The 27,904-nt window shown below is 43.1% G+C and overlaps 1 protein-coding gene across 1 annotated transcript in view; it reads right to left on the minus strand.

Annotated features, from left to right (window-relative positions):
- The window catches only part of LOC134354325 (oxysterols receptor LXR-alpha-like), a 132,441-nt gene that overhangs the window by 41,391 nt on the left and 63,146 nt on the right, over positions 1-27,904 (minus strand). Inside the window, exons 3-4 of the mRNA XM_063063259.1 lie at positions 25,599-25,868; positions 18,218-18,420 (exon numbers count right to left, since the gene is read on the minus strand). Coding sequence (XP_062919329.1) covers positions 18,218-18,420; positions 25,599-25,868 — 473 coding nt within the window. The remainder of the gene's footprint in view (positions 1-18,217; positions 18,421-25,598; positions 25,869-27,904) is intronic.

Consider the following 27,904-nt stretch of genomic DNA (forward strand, 5'->3'; position numbering starts at 1 on the left):
CCCTCACCCCACTGAGACACCACAGCCCACCTACACCCTCACCCCACTGAGACACCACACCCCACCTACACTTTCACTCCACACCTCACCTACACCCTCACCGCACTACACCCTCACCCCACCCACAGTCCTCACATCAAAGGCCACCTGCCACTGAGAGCCAGGAACAAGATCAAGGACGGTGAGCAGTCAACGCCATTGGGAGAAACACTACAAAAGCCTCCTTCACCATGCCTCTGTCCTTACAGAGTATCATGAACAAAGCGGATGAGTTTAGAGTGTGGATCACTACCTCTCCCTAGAGCAAGGGGTTTAGATGGGCTTTCCTGACACAATACATAGATAAGCCTACAAGAGGAGAGGTTGTACTTGATCTGGTATTGGGAAATGAACCCGGTGAGGTGTCGGGTCTCTCAGTGAGAGAGCATTTTGGAGATTGTGATTACAATTCTATCTCCTTGACCATAGCATTGGAGAGGGATAGGAACAGACAAGTTAGGGAAGTGTTTAAATTGGAGTAAGGGGAAATAAGAAGCTATCAGGCAGGAATTTGGAAGCATAAATTAGGAACAGATGCTCTCAGGGAAATGTAGGGAAGAAATGTGGCAAATGTTCTCTTGCAGACTGCATCAAGTTTTCCTCCAGGATTTCCCTGTAATTTGCTGCATTCATTTACCCTCTACCTTCACAAGCTTTCCAGGGCCTGCTGCAATGAAGCATCCCCACAGCATGATACAGCCACCACCATGTTTCATGGTAAGGATGATGTGTTTTTGATGATGTGTAGTGTTTGCCTTACGCCAAACATTGCGTTTAGTCTGATGACCAAAAAGTTCTATATTGGTTTCATCAGACCATTGTACCTTCATCCTGCTGACTTCAGAGTCTCCCATAATCTGGTAAGTTCTAGCCAAGGTATCATGAGAGTTCTTTTCTCTTTAAAACTCTCCCATAAAGTTGTGACTTGTATCTGCAGTCTCTCCCATCTCAGCCATTGAAGCTTGTAACTTCTCCAGAATTGTCATAGGTCTCTGGGTGGCTCCCTCACTAGTCCCCTTCTTGCACAGTCACTCAGTTTTTGAGGACAGCCTGCTTTAGGCAGATTTACAGCTGTGTCATATTCTTTCCATTTCTTGATGATTGACTTGACTGTATTCCAAGGAATAATCAGTGACTTTGAAATTTTCTTGTACCATCCCCTGACTTGTTCTTTTCAATAACTTTTTTATGGAGTTGCTTGGAGTGTTCTTTTGTCTTCATGGTGTAGTTTTTGCCAGGATTCTGACTCAACAGCAGTTGGACCTTCCACATCCAAGTGTATTTTTACTACAGTCAGTTGTAACACCATCACTGCACACAGGTGATCTCCATTTCTGTCTGTCTGTCTGTATCTTGTTTTACGGCGGTCGGCATCCAGCTTAGTGGTGCATTACCGCCACCCTCTGCTCTGGAATGTGCACTAGACATACATACGCACGCGCGCGCGCACACACACACACATACACACACACACACACACACACACAAACACACACACACACACACACACACACACACACACACATATATACAAACCTACACTTCACCCTCCCATCTTTGACCATCCTAGTATCCTATTCCTGTTTATTCGTCATATCCTATAAAAAACCCCTGTACCCCTTAAAAATGCTAAAAATACCCGGACTTGTGCTCTCTCACCCATGCCCAGCAACCCTTTTAATGTGAATTCCTGCATCCCCAACTCCCTTAATTTATTTCTCATCATCTCTCTCTGTATCCCATACTTCCTGCAACACAAAACTACATGTTCTACTGACTCCTCTTCCTGACATTCCTCACACAATCCTGTCTGGTGTTTCCCTATCATTTTCAATGTTTTGTTTAATGCACAATGCCCCAGCCTTAACCTAGTCCACACAATTTCCTCTCTTCTGTTTCCATTACCTACCCTAGTAACTGCAACACTCTTTTGTATTTGATATAAATGCCTCCCTTTCCCCTCCCTGTCCCATCTTTCTTGCCAAATTCGGTTGACTTTTTCCCAGATTACACACTTAACCTCTGCTTTACTGATACTAATGTGCATTTCCACATTTTCTTTCTTTAACGCCCTCTTTGCCAACTCATTCACCCTCTCATTCTCCTTCACCCCTACATGTGCTGGAACCCATAGAAACTTTACCTGACCTCCCTGATTTGCAATTTTTGTAACTAACTGAAGGACTTCATAAAGTACATCTTGCCGACTGTTTGTGTGAAAAGACCTTAAACTTGCTAGAACTGAGGATGAATCTGAACATATCAATGCTTTGACTTGTCTGGCTTTCTGCACTCATTGCAACGCAACCAACACTGCCAGCATCTCCACTGTAAACACCCCTAACTTATTAGATGTTCTTCTGATGATTCCAATTTCTTTTGCTGGTATTACCACCCCAAACCCTGTCACTCCTGTTTCAGGTTCCTTCGCACCATCTGTATAAATGTGAGTATAATCACTATACTTTTCCATCACATGACAGTTAAATGCATTTACCAAATCTGTTTTATATTTTTCTTTCCTTTTTACCTCTAACAAATGCCAGTCTATGTCAGGCCGTACAAGTTTCCATGGAGCTACAACCGGATAAACTACTGAAGGACTTATCCTCAGATCAAACACTCCACATTCTTTCGCGATATCATTCCCTACCCGACTAAAGGTATCCCTCTGAAACCTCCCATTTTCCCAGCACTCCTGCAATACTCCTTTAGTAGGGTGAGAATCATTGTGCCCCTGCAAGTTAGCCCAGTAGTTTGCCATCAGTTGCATCCTTCTTAGTTCCAAAGGCATTATTCCCATTTCTACCTGTAGGGCTGACACTGGTGACATTTTAAAAGCCCCACTGCACACTCTCAAGGCCTGAGCCTGAATCACATCCAGTTTCCTTATAAGAGACCTAGCTGCTGATCCATATACTATATTTCTATAATCCAGTACAGATCTCACTAAAGCCACATACATTCTCTTCAAAGCTGAACAACTTGCTCCCCATTCCCTACCAGTCAAACATCTCATCACGATTATTACTTTTTTTACATTTCTCCTCAACTTTCCTGATATGGTCTTCCCATGTTAATTGTGAATCAAATATAACTCCCAGAAACTTAAATGATGCAACCCTTTCTAATTCAACCCCATACATCCTTAACTTCTTCCCTACCTCAACCCTTTTCCTGGTAAAAAATACAGTTTGAGTTTTGTCTACTGAAAATCTACATCCCCAATCATAACCCCACTCCACCACTTCATCAATTGCTTCTTGTAGTTTCCTGATTATATGGTCCATGTTCCTGCCTCTTTTCCACAAGGCCCCATCATCCGCAAACAGTGACCTACCTATATCCACTGGTACCTTTGTGAAGACATCATTGATCATAATGATGAAAAGTAACGGGCTAATCACACTACCTTGAGGTGTGTTATTTTCCACTATGTACTGTTTTGATAATTCTGATCCAATCCGAACTTGAATTTTTCTACCAAACAAAAAATCTTTAATCCAATTAAAAACTCTCCCACCAACTCCCATCTTGTCCAGTTTAATTAATAATCCTTCCTTCCACATCATATCATAGGCTTTTTCAATGTCAAAGAACACTGCCACTACTGACTCTCTATTTGCCTGGGCCTTCCTTATTTCAGTCTCTAACATTGTCACTGAGTTCATGGAATTCCTTCCCTTTCTAAAACCACTCTGATAACTTGCCAGCATTCCCCTTTTCTCAAGCTCATATGATAACCTTTCTGTTATCATCCTTTCCATTATCTTACATATACTTGATGTTAATGCAATTGGTCTGTAGCTAGTGGGTTTTGACAGATCCTTGCCAGGCTTCCTTATTGGAATTACTACTGCTTCTTTCCATGCACTTGGTAATCTTCCCTCCTCCCACACTCTGTTATAAAAATGCAGCAACTTCAAGAGCGCTCCTTCTCCTAGATTTTTTAGCATCACAGAGCATATCAGATCTTTCCCTGGGGAGGTTGGTCTCGATCTCTTTATTGCTCTCACCATTTCTGCTAATGTAATTGGATCATCAATTATATCACCTGTTCCTTCCCTCCTGCTTAACACACCTGGGTGTTGGCTCATTATTCTTTCCCTTCTTCTTCTCCCTTCTTCAGACAAATTTTCTGAACTGTGTATCAGTACAAATGACTTGGCCATGACCTCAGCCTTATCCCTACTGGAGACTGCAGTTTCCTCCTCAGATATCATTACTGGATATTCCCATTCCCTTCTATCTCCTCCCATCCTCTTAATCATTCCCCATATCTCTCCCACAGGTGTTGTTCTTCCTACCTTGTCGCAAAAACTCCTCCAACTTGCCCTTTTAGCTTGATGTATAGTTCTTCTCACCACTGCCTGTGCTTTCTTATATTGAACCAAATGCTGCATATTATGGGTTCTTTTAACTAGCCTGAATGCTCTATTTCTGTTTTTTACAGCCTGACAACATTCCTCTGTCCACCATGGTACCAGTTTTCTATTCATCCTATTTTCACTCCGAGGTATAGATCCTTCTGCTGCCATGATAATTGCTGAAGTCACCTGACTGTTTAATTCATCTACATTTCCAGAAATATCAATCTTTGTCAACCCTTCTTCACTCAATTTCTGGAACTTACCCCAATCTGCTTTTTCAAACACCCACTTTGGGGTTCCGCCACCTGGTCTTACTTCAACTCTTTCACCCACTGAACACAAAACTGGGTAGTGATCACTGCCTACTGTTGAAGCAGTCCAAACTCCCCAGTTACTAATGCCAGCCAAGGTATTAGACACTAACGTAATATCTAACACTGACTCAGTTCCTGTTGTTATATCTATCCTTGTGCCGCTACCATCATTCATACACACCAAATCCCTTTCTTCCATCAAATCTTCAATTACCTTTCCATTTGGATCTGTAATCTGATCCCCCCATATTGTGCTATGAGCATTGAAATCTGCACACCACACTACTTTATGTCTGTTTTGTCCTTGTATCTTTAATAGGCTGTCCAAATCCAACCTTTTACATGGATTGTAGTAGTTAATTATAACCACTCCCTCCCCTCTCTCCCACACTTCCACCACTATGTATTCCTGATCATCTCCTTTCTCCAGTACCCTATATGGTATACCTTGCTTGATAAACATAGCACAACCCCCTCCTCCCCCTAGATTTCTATCTTTCCTTATCATTGTATACCCATATACCACAAGGTCTAAAGTTGGTTTCAACCAAGTTTCCTGAATACACACTACATCCAGTTTTACAACCATTTCTTTAATAAAGTGCTTGAATTCCTGGCTATTGGCCATTAAGCTCCTTGCATTCCATTGTAAAAGAATCACCATTATTAGTATTAACCAACACATGACACTTCCTGGCTTGACTGATTACTGAGGTTCTCCCTCACTTCCTCCCATGTCAGTCCCACTAGCCCCAAATGGTTTACTGCTGCTTTTACCACCAGCTGAATTTTGTCACTTTTTGACTTTACCTCAGCAGTACTATTAATCACTCCTGCAATGAATGTTACTAGAGCCTTTTTATCTACATAAATCCTGTCATTTGTTCTTTGTTGCATCTCTCGTATCCCTATTGCTCCCTGTTCATTAGGAGCATTATTCTGTTCTCTTGACATTCTTACAGCTTCTGCATAAGTGATCTTTCTTTTCACTCTTATTTCTTGAATTTTAGTCTCCCGTCTCACAACCTCACACCCACTATATGCAACATTATGAGCTCCTCCACAATTGCAGCATTTTGGTTGAACTCCTGTTCCGCACTTTCCATATTCATGATCACCCCCACATCTAGCACATCTCCTCTGCCTTTTACAGTTTTTAGCCACGTGTCCAAACCTTTGACAATTATAGCACCTCAATGGCTTTGGCACATACACCCTTACTGGGTAACTCATGAAACCCAGGAACACCTTCCTTGGCACTCTTTCTTCTTCAAATTCAATCAATACAGATTCACTTTCCTTTTTCACTCCCTCCTTTGTTGTTTTCAGTCTTTGAACATTCATTACTTTCCCTCCTTTGATATTTCTCTTCAACACTTCCATATCTATACTCATTGGTATCCCCGTGATCACTCCTTTACAACCACTGTTTTGTGCTCCCACCCTCCCAGTGTATTCCACCTTACATTTTCCTATCTCTTTTAGCTTGAGTGCTTTCTCAAGTTGTTCCTCATTCGCACATCTTACCAATAAGTTGCCATCATTAAGGACTTTTGCAAATACTATTTCCCCTATCTTATTTGTCAGAGTTGTTGTTAGCACAAACGGGTTAATTTTCTTCATATGTCCCTGAGCCTTCTCATTAAACCTAATTATGACAACACCTCCTCTCTGAGCTTGTTCATCTTCCTCACTTTCAGAGCTTTCTCCACTATCATTTCTTATTCTTTTATTCCCTTTGTCTTGGTTTTTATTCATCCGACCCCTCACTACCTCCTCATTCCCTTTATTTTTCCCTTCACAATAATCCACCTCTCCCCAGCTGCCTACCTCTGGTCCCAAGTCTCTATCCCTCTCCTTCTTCACTTTCTTTCCCTCAACCCCGCCTCTTATCTTGACCGCCATTACTGGACCCACACAACCCCGTCCCAGCAATTTCCGTTCCTTCCCCACTCTCTTTCCCTCAACAGGTCCAAAACACACTCACGTATCAAGCAAAACACAGCCAGCTTCCAGTCGAGCCAACTCCCCCCGTCTCCAAAACCGTGATCTCGATTTGACTAATTATGTGACTTTTAAAACCAATTAGCTGCACCGGTGATGATTTGGTGTGTCATATTAAAGGGGGCGTATACTTATGCAATCAATTATTTTGTGTTTTATATTTGTAATTAATTTTGATCACTTTGAATAGATCTGTTTTCACTTTGACATGAAATAGTCTTTTTTCTGTTGAACGGTGCCAAAAAAGCCAAATTAAATCCACTGTGATTCAATTTTGTAAAACAATAAAACATGAAATCTTCCGGGGTGGGGTGGGGTGGGGGTGAATACTTTTTATAGGCACTGTATTTACAATATTATTCAAATATTACTGAACTATTGAATACACTACACTAACAACCCAGAATGGTCAAAAAAAACTGTTATAGAAACAGCAATGTAGAATTCATTGCTGCCGTAAACTCCAGTTGCATAAGTCTGTAAGTTCCTCTCAGGCATCTTGTAATCACTGACGAGCTGCTCAGTGACGTAGTGTGGTGTCCAATCATCTAGAGCCACAATGCACATGATCTTCATTGCTTGACAATTACAAGGGAAGTGAAGGCACTATGCACAACTATACTAAAGTCTAACTCAACCATTTGGGGTGGGTCTTGAGCACAGTCTTCACAGATTCAGTTGCCTGGAACAGAACCTTTAATAGTGAGGACCATTGTCAACCAAGGATTAATAGTTGCCCTGTCACTTTTCTCAAGTTTTAAAATCACCATTCAACAACGTCGGGGTATGAAATATCAGGCTCCAGCACCACTCCTTATCTTTAAAGCAGTTATTGTACTCAAATGACCACTCCAGTACCAGGGTACTAACCGGTCCCAAGTCAGAGAGTACCAGAGAGTGAATGGTCCTGTAGCATCATTGTCCAGCTAAATCAGCCCATGCCATCACTCTCAGACACCAAGGCATAGAATGATCCCACTCACGAGGGGTAAGAAGGGAAATCAAAGGTAGCATAAAAGGAAAGGAGAGGGTATATAGTACAGCAAAAAAAATAGCAGGGTTAGAGGATTGGGAAGCTTTTAAAAACCAACTAAAGGCAACTAAAAAAAAGCCATGAGAAGAAAAAAGATGAAATATGAAGGTAAGCTAGCCATTGATATAAAAGAGGATACCAAAAGTTTTTTCAGATATATGAGGAGTAAAAGGGAGGTGAGAATGGATATTGGACAGCTCAAAAATTATGCTGGAGAGGTAGTAATGGGAGACAAGAAATGGCAGACAATAAGTATATTGCATCATACTTCATTGTGGAAAACACTAGCAGTATGCCAGGAAGTTGAGAGTGTCAGGGTGCAGAAGTGAATGATGTTACTATACCAAAAAAAAAGATGCTTTGGAAGCTGAAAGGTCTGAAGGTAGATAAGTCACCCGGACCAGATGGACTGCACCCCAGGGTTCTGAAAGAGGTGGCTGAAGGGAGTAAAGAGGTATCAGTAATGATCTTTCAAGAATCACTAGATACTGTCCTAGAATGGTTCTGGAGTACTGGAAAATTGCAAATGTCAGTTCAATCTTTAAGAAGGGAGGAAGGCAGAAGAAGGGAAATTATAGGCCAGTTAGCCTGACTTCAGTGGTGAGAAGATGCTGGAGTCGATTACTAAGGATGAGGTTTAGGGGTACTTGGAGGCACATGATAAAACAGGCCAAAGTCAGCATAGTTTCCTTCAGGGGAAATCTTACCTGACAAATCTGTTGGAATTCTTTGAGGAAATAACAGGCAGGACAGACAAAGGAGAGTCGGTGGATGTTGACTACTTGGATTTTCATAAAGCCTTTGACAAGGTGCTGCTCATGAGGCTGCTTAACAAGATAAGAGCCCGTGGTATTACAGGGAATATACAGTGTCTTGAAAAAGTATTCAGCCCACACAACTATTTTCACATTTGACTGTCTCATTTCCTAAATTTAAAATACATTTAAGTAAAATTTTTTGAGTTAATCTACAAAACATTGTGCATCATGCCAAATCAAAAGAAAAACTCTAAAACCTGTCAACAATTTACTAAAAATTGAAAACTGAAATTGTGAGGCTGAAAAAGTATTCACCCCTTTTGTGATTACTACGCTAACTTTCCTCAGGTGCAATACTGTATATTACCTGACCAACTCACCCAATTTGTTGATGTAGAAAAGTAGAGGGTCACCTGTTTTCATGAGGTCATAATAATAAATACACCCTGTTTTTGTAAGGTTTAGTAGTATGGTAGATTTTCAACAGACCAAACCAAAATGATTAGAAAAGGCTAGGTAATAATAACAGAGGAATAATAGAGAAGCTGTTGTGAGTCGCTCCCAACCACGCCAGCTTCTGAGATTTAAATGCTCCAGCTCTCCGGACTATAGGTTGTTGGCACAGCCTCTTTAAGGGCTTAGGACGGTCCTGTTAATTGATATCCATGTTTTGGGTGCCAGGAATTGAGAATTTAAAGAACACCTGAACAGAGGTTCAGTGCTCGCTCCTGAATATGCTGGCCAGAGGTGGATTGAGTGGGTGGGGACTTTGGTATGGAGAAGCCTTGTAGTTTGGAAAGGGTTAGCTTGTAGCCTATGGCTGCAAAAAGGAGGGGGGGCGGGGTTTGAGATTGAAGGGGGAGGGCGGGAGACTGTGGAATACTCCAGAAGTAAGGGTAGCCAAAAAAGGGGTGCATCAAGTGAAAGACCTGAAGTAATGGGGGACAACAAATTGAGGGAAATGGGTGAATTGGAGGAATTTATAGTTCTGTATAAAATTAAAGGTCAGAAGGAAGGAGGAGGAGGATTTAGAGCCTTTAATCCTTTAAAAGTGGCAGCAGCATTAGAGAACCAAATAGGCAAAGGATTCCAGGCCAAGATTTTGTCTAATAGATTGCTGAAAATTTGTTGCAAAGACATTGACCAATATAACAGTGATAAAATGGTGGGAAAATTGGTGGTGAAAGTGGAGTGTACTACTCTGAAAGAAAGGAAGGGAGTTAAGGGGGTAGTGTATGGTATTTGGTCTGGCATTACTGAAAAGGAAATTTTGGACAATATTAAAGGTGGTCGAGTGATTGAAGCCAAACGATTAAAATCGAGAGAAGGTGGTAATTGGGATTCCCCTGTTCTTCTGGTTTTTGTAGGTGATGTTCTTCCAACTAGAGTTTATCTTGGGTGCATGTCTTATCAAGTTAGAGAATACATTAGGCCTCCCTTACACTGTTATAATTGCCAGAGATTTGGACATGTTGAGGTAAAAGAAGATGTATGAAATGTGGAGAGGATCATGATATTAAAGCATGTAAGGCAGCGGTGCCAAATGCAGTAACTGTGGAGGGGACCATATAGCGGCATTCAGAGGATGTGAGTATTTTAGTAAGGCAAAGCAGATTCAGGATGTTAGTATCCAACAAAAAATATCATATGCTGAAGCAGTAAAGAAAGTTGATAGAGAGCAAAGGATAAGTAAAGAAAAGATTGGAATGATGGGGAGTCAGTTCATTCCGAGTTCTCCAACTATGATTCCTTCAGGCATGCTGTTGATGACTAAAGAGTCTTTTTTGGTGTTTGTTGTTGATGTACTGGTCGGGGCTAAAACTACAGCCAAGGGGTCGGATATGATAAAAGTAGTTGTTGGAGCTGCAGAGAGATTCCTTGATATAAAACACATTTCGCCGGAAAAATTACATGAGCATATGACAGACAAATAATCACTGAATATTTCCCAGTTGTCGGGATCAAAGAGTACGGAGGAGCTTTATGTGGATGAAGAGGCCAATAATTAGTATTTCAATGTTTTTAATATTACAATGGAACGCAAGAAGTTTATCTGCAAATGGTCAAGAATTAAAAAGATATGTTGGAACTTTTAAAGACAAGCCTGATTTGATCTGTATACAGGAGACATGGTTAAAGCCTCATTTAGATTTTGTGATCCCTGGATATGATAGTTTGAGAGCTGACAGAACAGGTAAATCTGGTGGAGGGTGTGCAACTTTCATAAAAACAGGACTCCAGTTTAGAAGACTTGATATTAAATCTAACCTTGAAATAGTGGCTGTGGAGGTCTGGAGCTCTCGTGGTCAAATAACTTTGATTAACTTTTATAATCCAGGTAATATGCTGTTATCAGATTTGGATGAAATTATGAATAAGGTAAGATCCCCAGTAATCTGGGTTGGAGATTTCAATGTCCATAATCCTATATGGGGTAGTGAAAGTAAAGATAGTAATGGAGCAGTAGCAGAGGAGTTTCTAGATAAATACAACATGGTACTGCTAAATGACAGAAGGCCTGCAAGATTTAATATTGTAAAGAATACGTGTAGTCACTTAGACTTATCTATCACTTCCTCAAACTTAGCTAGGGTTGGGAAATAGGATGTTATGGACAGATACACACTAGGAAGTGATCACTATCCTATATTATGTCGATTTGGTAGAAATTTGATAGTAGAAGTTGAGGAGAGGTCTGCTAGGTATAATTTTTCTTTGGCCCATTGGGATGAGTACCAGGAGAAAGCTGTGGATATGATAGGAGAGATTAATAGCGAGGGCTCCATAGATGATTGGAATGAATCCCTCTGTTCTATAATTCATAAAGTTGCTCAGTTGACTATTCTGCTACAGAATGTACTTAAGACTCAAGCACTAGTTCTGTGGTGGAATAAAAATTGTGATATAGCAGTAAGAAACAGAAATAGAGTTTACAGGAAATTAAGAAAGTACCCAGGGTTAGATAATGTTATGGAGTATAAAAAGGAAAGAGTGGTAGCAAGGAGAGTAATTAAAAATGCAAAGAGGGATAGCTGGAGAAGATTTTGTGGAACCCTGGGCCCTGAGACATCTATAAAGCAGCTCTGGACGATCATTCACAGAATGTCAGGGATATATAGGAAACCATCTATCCCAGCTTTGCTGGATGGAGATATTGAAGCAGTAACCAATAAGGAAAAGGCTGATATGTTTGCAGAGGTGTTCCAAGCATTACACAGTTCTGGAGAGCTAGGTGATTTGAGAAAGGAAATTATGTTAAAGGAAAGTTGGAAATTGGACAGGAGTTTGGATGATAATAGCTCCATAAATTTGTTTTTCTCCCTTCAGGAATTGCAGGAAGCTTTCCAATCAGATTCAAACACTTCTCCTGGTAGGGATGGACTGTGTTATGAATTGCTTAAGCATTTAGATGACTCTGTTGAAGCATCTTCAATGACTCCAAAAGACTGAAGTTGGGTAAACTACTGAAAGGCTTTTATTCGCTGTACAATACAACCTCCATGTTGAGTATCTGCCCCCAGACTGAGGGGGAGGGGCAAGGCGGAATCACCTTTCGGGAATCTGTGGGAGGAGCCACAGGGGCAGTCAGCAGAGGGACATGTCCAGACAGTTAACCTAATTACAACATATATATGGTTTACCACATCTGTATTAAGAGAAATTCCAGCATTGTTTAATTCAGTGTGGAAAGAAGGAAAATTACCAGTAGAAGGGAAGCATGCAGTGGTAGTTCCAGGTTTAAAGCCAGGTAAGGACGTGTCTAGTCCTAGTTCGTATTGGCCTGTAGCTTTAACGTCACTGCTTTGTAAAACTATGGAACGAATGGTTACCAACAGACTTGTTTATTTTTTGGAAAATAAGGGACATTTTGCTGCCTGTCAAAATGGTTTTAGAACTGGAAGATCAACAATGGAATCTGTTGCCCTTTTAGATCATGATATTAAAAAAGCGTTTCAAAATAGAGAAGTAATAAGTGTATTTCTAGATATTGAAAGAGCTTATGACTCACTATGGAAGGATGGCTTATTAATTAAACTCTATGATGCGGGAATTAGAGGTAACATGTTTAATTGGATCAAAGATTTCCTTAAGGAAAGGACAATACAAGTAAGGATAGGTGGAACAAGCTCCAAGCCAGTTAAAATAGGTAATAGTACCCCTCAAGGAAGTGTCATTAGTCCAGTTCTTTTTAATGTCATGATAAATGATATCTTTGATCAGGTAGGGACAGGATTTGGCAAATCATTGTTTGCAGACGATGGTGCAATCTGGAAAAGAGGAAGAAACATCAAGTATATATTAAGGCAGGTACAAAAGACTTTAAAATCAGTTGAAAACCGGGTTTCAGGATTTCCGCTTCTAAATCCAAATACATGATTTTTTGCTTTAGAAGAAAGATTCCTGATTGTGAATTGTGTCTATATGATTCTCCATTAGAAAGAGTCAAGGTATTCAAGTTTTTAGGTGTCTGGTTTGATGAAAGACTTACTTGGAGGGTTCATATAGATAAAACAATTGGAAAGTGTGAGAAAGTTTTAAATGTTATGAGAAGTATTGCTGGATGCGACTACGGAGCAGGGCGGGAAACTATGTACTTAATATATCTAGCTATGATTAGATCAGTTATAGATTATGGTTGTATTGTTTATGGTTCCGCTGCTACGGCAGTGCTTGGACAATCAGACACTGTGCAGTCCAAAGCACTTAGACTCTGTTATGGAGCTTTTAAGAACAACATCAGTCCCGGCATTACGTGTGGAGATGGGAGAAGGGCCTCTGCATTTAAGGTGAATTCAGTTGGGCCTGCAGTATTGGGTAAAACTAAATGGATTCAATCACAGCTGTCCACCAAAGTGTCTTTTGCAGGGGAGGTCGGAGTGCCAAAGTAAAATTAAAAGATACCCATTTTTAGATTGGTTAATAACTGGGCTGTGAAATTGAAACTGACTGAGGAAGACATAGTTGCCCAAATTTGCCTGCCACCCATCCCTTTTTGGCTCTTTCCAGAACCAGAAGTAGACCTATTCCTCCTTTTTCAGCTTGAAGGAAGCAGTGCAATTTCATCAGCGTTGATCACAAATGAATATTTAAATAATAAATGGGGATCTTATCAGAAGATTTTTACTGATGGCTCAGTGGACCCAGAGAGCAGTAGGGCAGGATTAGGGATGTATGTGTCTCAACTTGGAGTTAAGATTGCTCACCGGGTTTCAGGTGGAGTTTCTGTCTTTGCAACAGAATTATTAGCAATCCTTAGGTTGGGCCTTGTGGTGGATAGAAGACTCTCGACCATGTAGGGTTATCATCTGTTTGGATCCTGCTGCTGCCTTAGAATCTATAAAAGGGAGTAAATCAAAAGCTCGTCCTGACATAGTTATTGAGATTCTCTTAGTGTTGTTTAGAGTAGGGAAGATGGGTTGTGCAGTTAGATTTTCATGGATACCTGGGCATGCTGGGGTGGAGGGAAATGAAATTGTGGATGGCATTACAAAGTCTTCCTTACAGAGCAGGCAAGTAGAAATTAGAGTTCCCCTAGGCAGAGCAGAATTGAGGAGTGGGATTAAAAAAGGTATACAGAAGAAGTGGCAGGAGGATTGGAAAAATGAATTCAGGGGCAGGCATTATTTTTCACCCACTAGCTACAAAGGTTTAGATTGTTACCTTTTAAGTCGTAGAGATATGGTGAAATTTATAAGACTTAGGTTAGGGCATTGTGGGCTAAACTATTATTTGAAGATAATAGGAAAATATCCTACTGGATTATGTGACTGTGGTAGTCCAGAGACAGTCCAGCAGGTTTCGCTGAGCTGTAATTGATACAAAATTGAAAGAAGCATGCTGTTCAAGAAGCTATCTGGCTTAAATTTATTTTGGTTTTCTATTCAATCTTTGTTTGGCCATCAAAAGAACCAACATCTGATTGAAGAGTCTATCATTCAGTTTATACGTGAGACTAGGTTGTATTCGAGAACTTGAGTTCCTTGAAGTTCTATAATTAATTATAAATCCTGCGGAGGGCTGTAATACGCCTAGATGCATCTAAACAGCTGGAAATAGAAGAAGAAGAAGAAGGTTCAGTGCTCAGTCGTAAGCCTACCAGTGACTTCGTCTAGCGTTTGCATTGTGTTCAGTTTCTCGATCCCGTTTGAGATCGTGTCCCGATCGCAGGCTCAGAGACTCCAGCATTTGGGTCTAGGCAATCCTCGTCAGGTTCTCGTCACATTCTCGGCACACCACTAACATGGACCCAGTGGGGTATCAGAGTCTATCGTCTGCTGTGGCCAGCCACAGAGAAGATATTTCCAGACAGAGCCTGGAGATTTTGCAAGGAGGAAGCCAGAGTCGCTTGGGAGAACCGGTTAGGGCTGCTCTGGGGTCAGTACACCGTCTCCGGGATCAGTACACCGTCCAACCCCGGAGAGATTTGACGGTAACCCGGGTTCTTGCCGCGGCTTCCTCATTCAATGTTCGTTAGTATTTGAACATCAGTTATCCCGGTTCCCTTTGGAGTGCGGCAAGATGGCCTTCATTATTTCTCTCCTGACTGGAAGGGCCCTGGCCTGGGTCACCCCACATTGGAAAACGTGGGTCAGAGTTCTGCATGGGTTCGGAGGAGTTTGTGGCCAGCATGAGGAAGGTGTTCCTTCACCCTGCTCGGAACCAGCCGATCCTCGGACTGTCTGATGAGGATTCTACAGGGGGGATGGGGACGGTCAGTGGCTGACTACGCATTCAAATTTTGGACCTTGGCCCAGGAGAGTGGTTGGAATTGTGAGGCCTTGGCCATGCTAAATCACCATAAGACTCAGAGATGAACTGAAGGATGCCCTTGCCTTGGGAGAGCCAGCAGAGAACTTGGGGGTTCTCATCAACCAGTCCCTCCATCTCGATAATTGTCTGGCAGAGTGAAAGTGGGACTACTTCTGGAGGTTAAAGAGAGCCAGTCCTTGTGAGGTTCTACACATCGTAGTTCCACTCCCCAAGCTCGGACCATGCTCCAGATCCAATCAAATCCATGCAGGTCGGTTGCACTAGGCCCTCTGCTGAAGAGAGGTTCTAGCATTGGAGTCAAGGTTGTTGATTTTACGGTGGGGAAGCAGGTCATCTGCTGGACAAATGTCCGAAGCTGTAGACACCTGGGCTAAGAACATCCAGTGTTGGGAAAACTGTGACAGTAGCAGCCACTACAGCCAACCCCACGGATTCTGGCTTTGTGCTGAAGGTGGAGTTCACCTGCAGTAAGAACCTGAGGTAGTGGGAAATTTTCTGGACTTAGAATCCAGCCGTCGGTTCGATATACCGCAGCGAGAGTTGAGCCAGTCCTTGCCTGCAACTGTCTTGGATAGCCGTCCACTCCGGGCAGGTTCTGGGCAGATCCAACAACAGACTGCTGTTGCAGATGAGGACAGGGGACCATGTGGAAGACATTAGTTTCTACATTATTGACTCTCCACTCATACCCCTGATCCTTGGGTACCCTTGGCTGTCCCAGTATAACCCATCGGTGGACTGGAGAGAGGGGAGAATCATTGCTCGGTCCGGTCATTGTATGAGGCTTTGTTTACAGCATGGTGTTCTGACACACAGACTCTCTAGTGACCAATGACCTATAAGGGTCAGGCTTCAGTTCAAAGGAAACTGAGACCTAGACCAGTCCTCGAGCGGACAAGCCGGTTCTGACCAACGGGACATTGCGAGGACGACACAGTCCAGTCGGAATCCACAGGAACTAGAGAGGAATTCCTGGGTCAGGAGAAGACCAAGGAGATGCCTGAGCAGTCTGGGAGACTTGCAGCTAAGCTGAAGGGGACCAGCTGCCAGGTCTCAAGGATGGAAAAGGCTTCTTCACGCTGATCCTCGAAGCCTGTTCCGGGGATGTGAGAACCCTCTGTGGTGCCTCGCTGCCATTGCCTGTGGGGACAGACAGGGAGTCGGGCTCTGATTTAGCCGCTGTTTGCATGGATGGTCTTTGTGAGCTCAGAGAGCAGACTCTGAAGCCCATCGACTCACCCCTGTCACCAAAGAAATCACAGGAGCCGTCCTCGAACGAAGGTTCGGAGGAGATGGCAACACCCAAACCAGTCAAAATCGCCTCTGTTTACAAGGACTTGGAGGAGGTCACCAGCAAGGGAGAGGCCTCGACTCTTCCACCGCACTGACCCTACGACTGTGCCTTAGACCTGCTGCCCGGTACTTGTCCTCCATGGGGCTGTTTGTATGTGCTCTCCGGCCCAGAGAGAAACACCATGGAGGAGTATATAAAGGAAGCTCTTGCCATGAGCTTCATTCAGCCCTCCACCTCACCCACCAGCACAGGGTTCTTCATTCAAAAGAAAGATGGGAGCCTGCGGCTGTGCATTGATTACAGGGGATGAAACTGCATAATGACCAAGAGCTGCTACCCCCTTCCTCTTGTGGATACGGCTTTTGAGATGCTCTAAGGGGAGAGGGTATTCACAAAATTAGACCTCCATGGTGCCTACAATCTAGTCTGTATCGAGGAGGGTGACCTCATCCAATTCACGGACAGGGCACTGTGAGTACCTTCAGCCTTGAGAACGCCTCAGTCATTTTCCAAGCACTGGAAGTTTGTCTTTCAGTGGGACAACGACCCAAAGCACACTGCTAGAGCAACCATGGAGTGGCTTCAAATGAAGAAAATTTGTGTCCAGAGTCCTGATCTTAATCCAATCGAACATCTCTGACAAGACCTCAAGATTGCTGTCCACCTCCGCTCCCCAACTAAACTGCCACAGCTTGAGCAAGTTTGCAAGGAGCAATGGGCAAATCTTGCTCTATCACCTTGTGCAAAGCTATTAGAGACTTATCCAAAAAGATTTCTGGCCGTAATAGCTGTGGAGGTGGTACAACTATGTACTGAGCAAAAAGGGTATGAATATTTTTGAACTGTTGACATTTTGGTTTTTGAAGTTTTAGTTATCCATGGTTTATAGTTTTCCCTGTTTTCTTTGGACTCTACTGTGAAAAAAGGAGCATGTGATTCAAAAATAAATATCCTCTTTACTGCCTCTCTCACAATGTGACACTCCCTTAGTAATTCCTCTTCCAGAGTGGCTTTCCCTCAGTACTGCCCCTCCCAAGTGTTATACTCCCTCAGCCCTGCCCCTCCCAAGTGTTATACCCCTCAGTACTGCCCCTCCCAAGTGTTATACTCCCTCAGCCCTGCCCCTCCCAAGTGTTATACTCCCTCAGCCCTGCCCCTCCCACAATTTAGTAATCCTTCAGTTCTTCTCCACTCAGAACTGCACTGTTACCCAGTACCACCCTTTCCACAGTATGACACTCCCTCAGTACTGTCTCTCCCAAAGAGCAACACTTCCTCAGTACTGCTCCTCCGATACTCTGACGCTCCATTACTGTCGTGCCACAATGTGACACTCCCTCGGTAATTCACCTCCCACAGCACACTGTTATCCAAACACACCTCTCCCGCAGTGGGGCACTCCCTCGGCCCCGCACCTCCCGCAGTGTGGGGTCAGAATGGATTACTCTCGCACTGTTTTGCAATGGAATGCGAGCACCAAACTTAAGCAGCATGTAAGAGATCCATCACTGACGTTGACCAGTGATGTAAGTAAATTCAGTCACTCTATATCATTAGTCCTCTGCCATGCTGAGGTTTTATGCCTCTGTTTTTCTTCTGACTTCATTTTAGAGAGCTGCTCCCACAAAACTTACGGTTACTTGCAATTGGTCACTGAAGGATCGCTTGTTGCACTGTTGCTGTGCGGTGACCAATCTTCTGATCATCTCAACTTGAGCCATGTTGAGCTTGGGAATGTCCCAGCCAGACAAGGATCTTGGGACCTTCACTGCTTTCATCACTTCCTCCTCCAGCTTCTTCATCTTCTTCCGTCGAATCTGTTCTTCTGACAGAACACCTGGAGGTAAATGTGAATGTTAGTGTCAATCCAGAACTGAACATGTAATCTCAGTGACTCACTCACAAATAGTTATTAACACAGAACCATACAGCACAGGAACAGTCCCATGTTGTCAAATTAAACCAACTCACTTCTGCCTGCGCAAAACCCACATTCTCCCACTTCTAGCATATTTATGTGTCTATCTAAAAGCCTCTTAGGTGCCTTTATTGCAGATGCTTTCACCACCTTCCTTGGCAGCCTATTCTAGACACTCAACACTCTTCCAGAGAAAACAACCCCAGGTTTGTCCAAGCTCTTGCTATATCTCATACATAGAACATAGAATAATACAGCACAAGATGTTGTGCCAAACCAACTAAAAAGTACATCAAGAAACACCCAAACACCAACCCCTCCTACCTACACAATGTCCATGTCACTCCACCTTCCTTATAGTTGTGTGTCTATCTAAATGACTCTTAAAGCGTCTAATGTATTTTCCTTTACCACCGTACCGGGCAGAATATTCCAGGCATACACCATTCTCTGAGTTAAAAAATTACCTCTCACATCCCCTTTGAACCTACACTCTCTCACCTTCAATGCATGCCCTCTGGTATTAGACATTTCTACCTGAAGAAAATGATACTCCCTGTCCACTCCATCTATGCCCCTCATAATCTTATAACCCTCTATCAGATCTCCCCTCTGCCTCCACCACTCCAGAGAAAACAACCCAAGTTTATCCAGCCTCTCATAATAGCACATGCCCTCTAAACCAGGCAGCAAACCTCTTCTGCACCTTTTCCAAAGCCTCAGCATCCTTCCTATAGTAGGGTGACCAGAACTGTAAGTACTACTCCAGATGTGGCCCAACTAGAGTTTTATGAAGTTGCAGCATAACCTCTTGACTTCTGAACTCAATGCCCTGACTAATAAAAGCAAGCTTTCCGTAAGCCTTCTTAATCACCCTATTGACCTGTGTAGCCATTTTCAAGGAGCAATGAACTTGGATCACAAATTTATACCTTTCTGTACCTTTTCCAAAGTCCACATCCTTCTACTAATGGGTTCATAAGATATTGGAGCAGAATTAGACCATGTGGCTTATCGAGTTTGCTCAGTCATTTGATCATGGCTAATCCATTTCTCTCTCAACCCCATTCTCCTGACTTCTCCCTGTAACCTTTCACACCCTGATTTATCAAGAATCTATCAACCTCTGGCTTTAAATACACTCAATGTCCTGGTCTCCACAGTAGCCTGTGGCAACAAATTCTGCGGGTTCACCACCATTTGGCTAAAAAAAAAATTCTTCCTCATCTCTGTTCTAAATGGATGGTCCTCTGGTCCTAGACCCTCACTATAGGAAACAACCTCTCCACATCTACTCTATCTAGGCATTTCACTATTTGATAGGTTTCAATGAGATCCTCTCTCAGTTTTATTTAAATTCCAGTGAATACAGGCCCAGACCCATCAAATGCTCCTCATTTAGTAAGTATTTCAATCCCAGAATCCTTTTCATGAGCCTCCTTTATACCCTTTCCAATGTTGACACATTTTTTCTTAGATAAGGGTCCAAAAGTGCTCTCAATACTCCAAGCAAAGACTCACCAGTGCTTTATAAAGTTTCAACATCACATCCTTGTTCTTATACTCTACTCCTCTTGAAATGAATGTTCATATCACATTTGGCTTCCTCACCACAGACCCCACCTGCAAAAGGGCTCAAATCCCTTTGCACCTCAGATTTTAAAATTTTCTCGTCATTTGGAAAATAGACTAAGCTTTTATTCCTTGTAACAAAGTGTATGACCATACACTTCCCGACACTATATTCCATCTGCCACTTCTTTGTCCAATCTCCTAGTCCTTTTGCAGCCTCCTTGTTTCCACAACTCTTCTTGCCCTTTCACCCATTTTTATATCGCCTGCAAATGTGGCCGCAAAGCCATCATTTCATCATCCAAATTATTGGCATACGATGTAAGAGGAAGTGATCCCCTGTGGAGTACCATTAGTCACCGGCAGCCAAGCAGAAATGGCCCTCCTTCCCACTCCTTGCTTCCTGACAATCAGCCAATGCTCTATCCATGCCAGTATCTTTCCTGTAGTACCATGGACTCCTATCTTGCGAAGCAGCTTCATGTGGCACCTTTTCAAAGGCCTTTTGAAAATCCAAGTACACAACATTAACTGGTTCTCTTTTTTCTATCCTGCTTCTTATTTCCTCAAAGAATCCCAATAGATTTCTCAGACAAGATTTTCCCTTGAGGAACCAAGCTGCCATTGGCCCATTTTGTCATGTGACTCCAGGTACCCCGAAACCTCATTCTTAACATTCAACTCCCACATCTTCCCAAGCACTGAGGTCAGGAAACTGGCCTCCAATTTCCTTTCTTCTACCTCCCTCCCTTCTTGAAGAGTGGAATGACATTTGCAAATTTTCAGTCCTCCAGAACCATGCCAGAATCTAGTGATTTTTGAAAGAGAGTTTCCAATGCCTCCACAATCTTTTTAGCTTCCTCTTACAAAACCCTTAGGTGTAGTCCATTTGATCCAGGTGACTCTTACCTACCTTCAGACCTTTCAGTTTCCCAAGCACCATCTCCTGAGTAATACCAACTGCACTCACTTCTGCCCCCTAACATACTCAGACAATTGGCATACTGCTATTGTCTTTCACAGTGAAGACTGATGCTAAATACTTATTCAGTTCATCTGCCATTTCCTTGTCCCCCATTATTACCTCTCTAAAGTAATTTTCCAGCGGTCTGAGATCTACTCTCACCTCTCTTTTACTCTTTATATATCTGGAAAGATCTTTTGGCATCCTCTTTGATATTATAAGCTAGCTTACCTTAATATTTCATCTTTTTGTTACTTGTGGCTTTTAGTTGCCTCCTGTTAGTTTTTAAAAGCTTCACAATCCTCTAACTTCCTATTAATTGTTGCTCTATTATATGCCCTCTTTTTGTTTTTATGTTGCATTGACTTCCATTGTCAACCACACTTGCATCATCCTGCCTTTAGAATTCTTCTTTAGGACGTATCTATCCTGCGCCTTCCAAATTATTCCCAGAAATTCCAGCCATTACTGCTCTGCCATCATCTCTGCTGGTGTCCCCTTCCTATCAACTTTGGCCAGCTCCTCTCTCATGCCTCTGTAATTCCCTTTACACCACTGTAATACTGATATATCTGACTGAAGGAAGTAGTTGGAGAGATTGCAGAATCATTAACAATGATCATTCAAAATCGATAGATTCTGGCATTGTACCAGATGACTGAAAAATTGCAAATGTTACTCCTCTATTTAAGAAGGGTGGGAGGCATCAAAAAGGAAACTATAGACCTATTAACCTGATATCAGTGGTTGGGAAGTTGTTGGAACTTGTTAGGGATGAGATTACGGACTACCTGGAGGAACATGACAAGACAGACCAAAGCCAGCATGGTTTCCTGAAAGGGAGATCCTGCCTGACTAACCTACTATAATTTTTTGAGGAAATTACAAGTAGCGTAGACAAAGGAGATGCAGTAGATGTGGTGTACTTGGATTTTCAGAAGGCTTTTGACAAGGTGCCACACAAGAGGCTGCTTAGCAAGATAAGAACCCATAAAATTACAGGGAAGTTCCTAGCATGGGTGGAGCATTGGCTGGTCAGCAGAAAACAGAGAGTGGGAGTAAAGGGATCCTATTCTGGCTGGCTGCCAGTTACCAGTGGAGTTCCACAGGAGTCAGTGTTGGGACCGCTGCTTTTTACGATGTAAGTCAATGATTTGGACTAATGGATTAGAGGATTTGTGGCTAAATTTGCCAATGATACAAAGATAGGTGGAGGAGCAGGTAGTGTTGAGGAAACAGAGAGTCTGCAGAGAGACTTAGATAGTGTAGGGGAATGGGCAAAGAAGTGGCAAATGAACTACAATGTTGGAAAATGTAAGGTCATGCACTTTGGTGAAAAAAAGAAATAAATTGGCAGACTATTATTTAGATGGGAAGAGAATTCAAACTGCAGATATGCAAAAGGACTTGGGAGTCCTTGTGCAGGATACCCTAAAGGTTAACCTCCAGGTTGAGTCGGTGGTGAAGAAGGCGAATGCAATGTTGGCATTCATTTCTAGAGATATAGAATATAGGAGCAGGATGTGATGTGATGTTGAGGCTCTATAAGGCACTCGTGAGACTGCAAGGATATGCTGACATTGGAGAGGGTTCAGAGAAGATTCACAAGAATGATTCCAGGAACGAAAGGGTTACCATATGAGGAACATCTGGCAGCTCTTGGGCTGTATTCCCTGGAGTTCAGGAGAATGATGGGGGATCTCATAGAAACATTCCAAATGTTAAAAGGCCTGAACAGATTAGATATGGCAAAGTTATTTACCATGATAGGGGAGTCTAGGACAAGAGGGCACGACTTCAGGATTGAAGGACGCCCATTTAGAACTGAGATGCGAAGAAATTACTTTATTCAGAAGGTGGTAAATCTGTGGAATTTGTTGCCACAAGCGTCTGTGGAGGTCAAGTCATTGGGTGCATTTAAGGCAGAGGTAGATAGGTTCTTGATTAGCCAGGGCGTCAAAGGGTATGGGGAGAAGGCAGGGGAGTGGGGATGACTGAAAAAATTGGATCAGCCCTTGATTGAATGGCAGAGCAGACTTGATGGGCTGAATGGCCTACTTCTGCTCCTATATCTTATGGTCTTATTATGATCACTATCTCCTAAGGCTTCCTTTATCTAAAGCTCCCTAATCAAACCAGGTTCATTACGCAACACTCGATCCAGAACAGCTCTTTGCTTAGTGGGCCCACCCACAAGTTGATCTAAAAATCTATTAGTTAGGCATTCTACAAATTCTCTCTCATGGGATCCAAAATTAACACCAACCTGATTTTCCCAATCTGCCTGCATATTGAAATCTCCCATGATATTGTCCTTTTTAAATGCATTTTATATCCCCTTTATAATTTGTAGCCCACATCCTGACAACTGTTCGAAGCCTCGTATATAACTCCTAATAGGGTCCTTTTACTCCTGCAGTTCCTTAACTCTACTCACAATGATTCTACATCTTCCAATCTTATGTCACCTCTATCTGAGGATTTGATTTAAATGTTTACCAACAGAACCATCTCACCCTCTGTCTGTCCATTTTGATACCATGTGTATCCTTGGATGTTGAATTCTCAACTATAACTTCTTTCAGCCACAACTCAGTGATGCCCACAATGTCATACCTGCCAATCTCTAACTGCACTACAAGATCATCTATCTACCTTATTCCGTATACTGTGTGTATTCTAATATAACATCTTTGGTCCTGTATCCGTCACTCTTTTCGATTTTGTCCCCATGTTACACTGCAACTCATCCCACTGACTGCAATTTTGCCCTATCATCTGCCTGTCCTTCCTGGCAGCCTCACTACACACTGCTTCCACTTCTATACCAACTGCCCCATCCTCAGCCCTATCACTCAGTTTCCCACCCCTCGGCAAATCAGGTTAAACCCTCCCCCACAATTCTAGCAAACCTGCCCACAAAGATATTGATCCACCCCCTCCCCACCAGGTTCATGTGAAACCCATCTCTTTTATACAGGTCGTACCTTTCCTAGAAGAGATCCCAATGATCCAGAAATCTGCCCCCTGCACCAGTTCCTCCGACACACATTCATCTGCCAAATCATCCTATTCTTGCCCTCACTGGTGCGTGGCACAGGCAGCAATCCAGAGACTACTACCCTCGAAGTCCTGTTTTTCAGCTTTCTGCCTAGCTCCCTAAATCTGCTCTTCAGGACCTCTTCCCTTTTCCTACCTATGCCATTGGTGCTAACATGTACCAAGACCTCTGTCTGCTCACCTTCCCCCTTTAGAATGCTGTGGACCTAATCTGAGACCATACGACCATAAGATATAGGAGCAGAATTAGGCCATTTGGCCCATCGAGTCTGCTCCGCCATTTCAGCATGACTGATCCAATTTTCCTCTCAGCCCCAAACTCCTGCCTTCTCTTCACGCCCTGGTGCTGGCACCTGGGAGGGAACATACCATCTGGGTGTCTCTATCGTGTCTTCTCCTCTAACTATGAAATCCCCTATCACAACTGCAGCGCTGTTCACCTCTCTTCTCATCTGAGCCAATTGGCGTGGTATGTACCACTGGGGTGACCTGAATTTTATACAATACTCCGTACAGCCTAAGTAAGGTTTCAAACAGCTTCCACATGACTTCCTGGCTCTTGTACTCAATAGCCCAACCAGTTAAGGCAAGCATGTCATACGCTTTTTTAAATCTCCCTATCCATTAATGTGGACACTCTTGGACCCAAAGATCTCTCTGTACATCCATGGTGTTAAAGGTCCTGCTATTAAATGTATACTCTCCTCGACATTTGACCTCCCAACGTGTAACACCTCATGCTTGCCTGGGTTAAACTCCATCTGCCGTCTCTCCGCCCACATGATTTATATCCTGCTCTTCAGTGATGGGTCCTCCCTCACAGAAATTCTGGAACATGAGTCATTGGCTCTGAATTCTTCTCCCTCAGAAAGATGTCAATACACTGAGTAACACACACACAATGCTGGAGGAACTCAGCAGGACAGGCAGCATCTATGGAGGGAAATAAACAGTCAACGTTTCAGGATGACACTCTTCATCAGGACTGGAAAGGAAAGAAGTAAACGCCAGAATAAAATAAAAAGGTGAGGGAAAGGGGAGGAGTACAATCTGAGGAGTGATACATGAGACCAGATGAGAGAGTGGGAATGATGGGAGATAATTAATGGAAGAGGTAAAGGGCTAAAGAAGTAATCAGATCAGAGAGGACAGTGGACCATGGGAGAAAAGAGAGGAAGCAGAAAGACTCATTTGCATTTGACAAAGCATGTCTAACAAACTGACTGGTGTTCTACTGACTATACCTTAAGGAGATATTTGCATCCTGGCAGCTTTGCTACCTTTATTTTAGGGATATATTGTCACTGTCATTTTTTAAAAATCGCTCCTCTGCCTTTGGTAGATGAATACTAAATGGCATTACTTTCCCCATCTATTTAATGGTAATTTCCTCAGGTAAATCAAAGCATTGCATCTTTCAGAAGATCCTATTCTATCTGCAGACAGATCAGGGAGTTACAAAGCTCCCTGGGTCTAATATTGTCCCCTTTTATAAACTTACATTGCTCCAACATTCCCGCCTGCCGACACTTCCGGAGCCGACAATCTTGGCACTTTCTCCGCATGTAGAGGTCCATTTCACACTTGCCACCATTCTTGCAAGAATACTGCGCACTCTTGATTACGCTCCGCCGAAAGAATCCCTTGCAGCCCTCACAGCTGAGCACATTGTAGTGGAAGCCAGAGGCTTTGTCCCCACACACGCTGCACACCTCGTTTCCCAGCATCTTCGGAGCCGGTCCCTTCTTCCTCTTCACAGCATGCTGCCCCACTGATGGGAGGACACAGCACAGGGGCAGAGTAAGTGAAAAGGTGGCAAGTGGGATAGAACTGCCCTCAGCCTGTGAGAGTTTTGCATGCTGTGAATGCACGTGCTGTTATTTATTCATATCACTCCCTAATGGCTGATGGTGAGATGATTAACCGACTGCCAGTAAGACCATAAAACTCAAGACGTAGGAGCAGATTTAGGCCATTGAGCTCACTGAGTCTGCTCCACCATTCCATCACGGCTGATTTATTATCCCACTCAACCCCATTCTCCTGCCGACTCCCTTTAACCTTTGACACCCTGACTAATCAAGAACTTATCAACCTCCACTTTAGATATAACCAATGATGTGGCATTCACAGCAGTCCACAGCAATGACTCTCCACACTCTGGCTAAAGAACTTCCTCCTCATTTCTGTTCTAAAGGGCCATCCTGTATTCTGAGGCTGTGCCCTCTAATCGTAAACTTTCACACTCTAGGAAACATCCTCTACACATCCTCTCTGTATTTCAATATTCAATAGGTTTCAATGAGATCCCCCCTCATTATTCTAGAATCCCAGAGACATCAAACACTCCTCATATGCTGAACTTTTCAAACTCGGGATCATTCTCCTGGACATCCTGTGGACCCTCTCCACTACCAGCACATCCACCCATGAATATTGACATGATTTGCAGCTCAGCCCACCCCTCTCTCCTGCCGGTTAATTCCACCTTTCCTTCCCATTAAAAACCTACACACACGGATTACCCATATCCCATGTTGATCCTTTACAAACACAATTCACCTAATAAACTGCTTCAAAAGCCATCTGTGAAGGTATGGAATATGGATAATCCGTGTGTGTAGGTGTGGGATATGGGTACTCCGCGTGTGAAGGGGTGGGATATGGGTAATCCATGTGTGAAGGTGTGGGATATTGGTCATCGGTGTATGAAGGTGTGGGATATTGGTCATCCGCATGTGAAGGGGTGGGATATGGGTCATCCGCGTGTCAAGGGGTGGGACAGGGGTAGTCCATGTGCCAAGGGGTGGGACGCGGTTCGTCCGTGTGCCAAGGGGTGGGACACGCGTAATCCGTGTGCCAAGGGGTGGGACACGGGTAATCCGCGTGTGAGCGGGTGGGATATGGGTAATCTGCATGTGAAGGTGTGGGATGTGGGTAATCCGCGTGTGAGCGGGTGGTATATGGATAATCCGTGTGTGAAGGGGTGGGATATGGGCAATCCGTGGGTGAAGGTGCATGATCTGCATACAGTGTTCCATGTGTGAATGTGTGGGATCTAGGTAGGATTCATCATGAATATTTTGTAGTTGTCTATCCAAGAGGGAGGGCTGATGTACAAGGTAATTGTGACACATGGATGGCTTAAACAAAATAAGAATGGAAATATTAAATAACAGTGTATCTTTAAAATGGATATATCTCCTGACTCAGAAGAAATACATCCCAGGCTCCTGAAAAAAGGAAGGATGCTGCTGAGGTAGTGACAATATTTTTTGGTTCTTTCCAGATACAAGAGTAGTGGCAGCAGAATGGAAGGCTGCTGACAGTGTGCCATTGCTTAAGGAGGTAGGAAAGGATCAAACACATTATTACTGGCCAATAAGTTGAACTTTAGTCAAAGGAACAGTATTGGTATTTATTCTTGTGGACAATTTAAAAGTATAGAGAAAGCAGGATGAGCTTTCTTTGTCAGATGAACATCAAAGCATTGAAACATACAGTGAAATACACGTCCGAGGACAGCCCACAGATGTCAAGACACTTGCAGCATCCACGTAGCATCACTGACCCAACAGAACATCTCAGGTATCTGAGAGGACATGGAGCAGCTGAGTAAACCCACGTGCTCACGGAGTGAATGTAAAACGGCCTTGCAGATGCGGTGGGGATTGAATCGAAATGGTGAACATGGCTCTGTCACACAACTGCACTACCTGCTGCACTACCGTGCCTCCCTTTAGGGCCAACATTAATGACATTAATTTCAGCCAGATCATGCACCAAAATCTTTATTGTTTACAATTT

The sequence above is a fragment of the Mobula hypostoma genome, chromosome 11 (assembly GCF_963921235.1).
Source record: "Mobula hypostoma chromosome 11, sMobHyp1.1, whole genome shotgun sequence".
NCBI lineage: Eukaryota > Metazoa > Chordata > Chondrichthyes > Myliobatiformes > Myliobatidae > Mobula > Mobula hypostoma.